Source organism: Oncorhynchus tshawytscha, linkage group LG16, assembly GCF_018296145.1.
Source record: "Oncorhynchus tshawytscha isolate Ot180627B linkage group LG16, Otsh_v2.0, whole genome shotgun sequence".
Taxonomy (NCBI): Eukaryota; Metazoa; Chordata; class Actinopteri; order Salmoniformes; family Salmonidae; genus Oncorhynchus; species Oncorhynchus tshawytscha.
This window is the reverse complement of record NC_056444.1, coordinates 17323122-17325952: the sequence shown is the minus strand read 5'-3', so window position 1 is coordinate 17325952 and position 2831 is coordinate 17323122. Positions and strand designations below refer to the sequence as shown.

General features: G+C 40.2%; 1 protein-coding gene across 2 annotated transcripts; it reads left to right on the top strand.

Annotated features, from left to right (window-relative positions):
* Positions 1-257: 257 nt before the first annotated feature.
* otos (otospiralin) lies at positions 258-2391 on the top strand. Of its 2 annotated transcripts, none has more exons than XM_042298597.1 (4): positions 258-408; positions 792-860; positions 1564-1590; positions 1897-2391. In XM_042298597.1, the coding sequence occupies exons 2-4, from the start codon at positions 800-802 to the stop codon at positions 2082-2084; spliced, it is 276 nt and encodes a 91-aa protein (XP_042154531.1). In that variant the 5' UTR covers positions 258-408; positions 792-799; the 3' UTR covers positions 2085-2391. The 2 variants fall into 2 exon arrangements, with proteins under 2 accessions (XP_042154531.1, XP_042154532.1); XM_042298598.1 differs by having other exon boundaries at positions 275-345.
* Positions 2392-2831: the final 440 nt, after the last annotated feature.

Here is a 2831-nt window from a genome sequence, read left to right as displayed (position 1 = left end):
TTCTACTATCTATCTATCACATGATTTTATATTTATAGACTTTGCAGACTGTAGTGGTAGACCTGTTAATTTATAATGTGGTTTGATTGATTTAATGTCAAGCTATGTAACAATGGTGATGGTTGCTTTATGGGATTAATATAATGCCAACAGCATGAGTTAGTTCTCTGGCCTCAAACTGAAGACGTGTGGTTGTGACAAGGGTATGTGGGGAGGGCTGTGTGTATGTGTGTATTGGGTGGGACGTGTGATCTTATAACATGATCCTGCTGCTTCATTCCTGCCGTGAGCTTTAGACTCTTCTAGACCCCGAGACAGACAGCACCTCTGGACCGACACACACAGGTAAAAATAACAAGACTCTTCTAGACCCCGAGACAGACAGCACCTCTGGAACGACACACACAGGTAAAAAATAACAAGACTCTTCTCACTACAACCCAGTGTTGTTGTTTTGATTCTGATTAATATGTACAGTTTAGAGTTAGTCGTTTAGGGGGGTTTTCTTCAATGATCTCTAGGCTATGTGTATAATATGTGTTTTTACAATGTCCTCTCGGGCCGTTTAGAGTGTTCATTGAGGACGTAGTAGCTGAGAAATGTAACTGTTGTTTATGATTGTATTTTTTTATTTTGCGTATTTATGCATGTGTAGTTTTAAATGTGTATATTGTATCTCAATGTGTATTGTGTCCACAGGGCTCACCTGGAAATGAGACCCTCAGTCTCAGTGTTGACTCCCTGTGAAAATAAAGTTTAAAACAATTATAATAATGTGTTTGTGTTTTCAGAAGTCAAGATGAAGTTGCTGGTTCAGCTTAGTATTCTCTTCCTCTGTCTCATCACCTGTAAGCTCACTGGTGAGTCTCTCTGCCTCCATTAAAATGAGGCTGCAAATAGAAGTCTCCATCACAGCAGTGTTTCCTTAAACTATTACTAATCATCAGCAACCTCTGGGATACCCTCAGTTATTTTACCTTCTGCTTGCTCTTAGGGGGTTTAGGCCGGTACTGATGTTAAGCATTTTATGTCAAATCTATTAGTAAATAGTGCTATATGTGTCATCCATATTGTGGGTCGTTGTATGTAGTTAATCCATATTAAAGTGCTAGAATAAGTACACAGCATTAGAAGTTAACCGACTCAGAGCTGGAGATAACTATGACTTAATGGTGGATTCAGGAATTACCGCTTTCTGCATACATAAGGAGAGGCTTGTTATGAGAACTGCATGTGGACAAAGAGCACTGTGTGTGTGTGTGTGTGTGTGTGTGTGTGTGTGTGTGTGTGTGTGTGTGTGTGTGTGTGTGTGTGTGTGTGTGTGTGTGTGTGTGTGTGTGTGTGTGTGTGTGTGTGTGTGTGTGTGTGTGTGTGTGTGTGTGTGTGTAAACCCAGTGAGGAATAATATTTGAGGAGGAAGGAAGAAAGTTTCTTCAGGTATCCCAGAGCCCTCAGGGAGGGGCTAATTTTTCCGAACTCTCAATCCCTTCTTTGTGTGTGGAATACGTGAAATGCTCCAGAATGCTAAACTTCTCTCCATCTCTCCCCCTCTCCTCTTTACAGATGCCAGAGCCTTCACCCCTGAAGGAGGTAAAATAGACACACAAACACAGAGACCTTCTGTAGCATGTGCTGATAGGCCCTAAATCAAAATCAAATCAAATCAAATCAAATTTTATTTTATGTTAATGCGAGTGTATTGCAGTAATAACGATGTAACTAACAATTCCAAAAAAAACTACTGTCATACACAGTGTAAGGGGATAAAGAATATGTACATAAGGATATATGAATGAGTGATGGTACAGAGCAGCATAGGCTACAGTAGATGATATCGAGTACAGGGGTTGTCAGTCAGTGATGTGTTGTGATTTGTTTTTGTCTGTGTGTCTGTAGTTCCATATGATGAGCCCCCGGCAGTCCCATACTGGCCCTACACCACCTCAGACTTCTGGCACTATGTAGAGTACTTCAGGTCTATTGGAGCCTACAACCACATCAATGAAATGGCCCGGGCCTTCTATGCTCACCAACACCTGGGAGACACACTGGGATATGAGACCAACGAGGGACATGAACATTGAGGAGAGAGAGAGGGAGGGTAGCGGGAGAATGAGATCGAGAAGGTGGGGAGAGGGGCAGGAAGGGAGAAAATAGGGGGAGAATATAAGGAGAGGGGGAGGGAGGAAAAGAGGGCAACATAAGGATAAGTCATATTGTCAATTGAAATGCATTTAAAAAACAAGGTTATATAAATATGTATTTGGACCTATCATTAAATATATGAATGCATCTCACAGATGAGAAGAAAAAATAATAATTCCAAACACTGCTATAATCTAAAAAGTTATATCAATGTAATGTGCAATAATAATACATTTTGACAAGAAATGTGATCTCGTTGTCATAATTTACTGTCTTTAATTTGGATACTTGCAAGGATTGAAATGTAATAGGGATTTTGTATGTGAAATTTACACAAAATATAGATTTATTTTACAATTACCTATGAGTTTCCAATCCTAGGTATGTTACTCCTTTCATCACCTGGGTTTGTTTGTTTGTCCAATATTTGACATAGTTTTATCTACATTTTAGCCAACCTTCAATCTCCACCTACACCCAAACCACCGGTTGATTCCTTGTGACAGTCCAGCCCATTATATTGTTACCAAAAAAAAAGTGGTGTTACGAGAAAAGGAGATGAGTGTAGAGCAGGGCTCTCCAATCATGTTCCTGGAGAGCTACCCTCCTGTAGGGTTTCCCTTTAACCCTACATGTAACTAACCTAATTCAGCTACTCAACCAGCCAATTCTTAGAATCAGGTGGG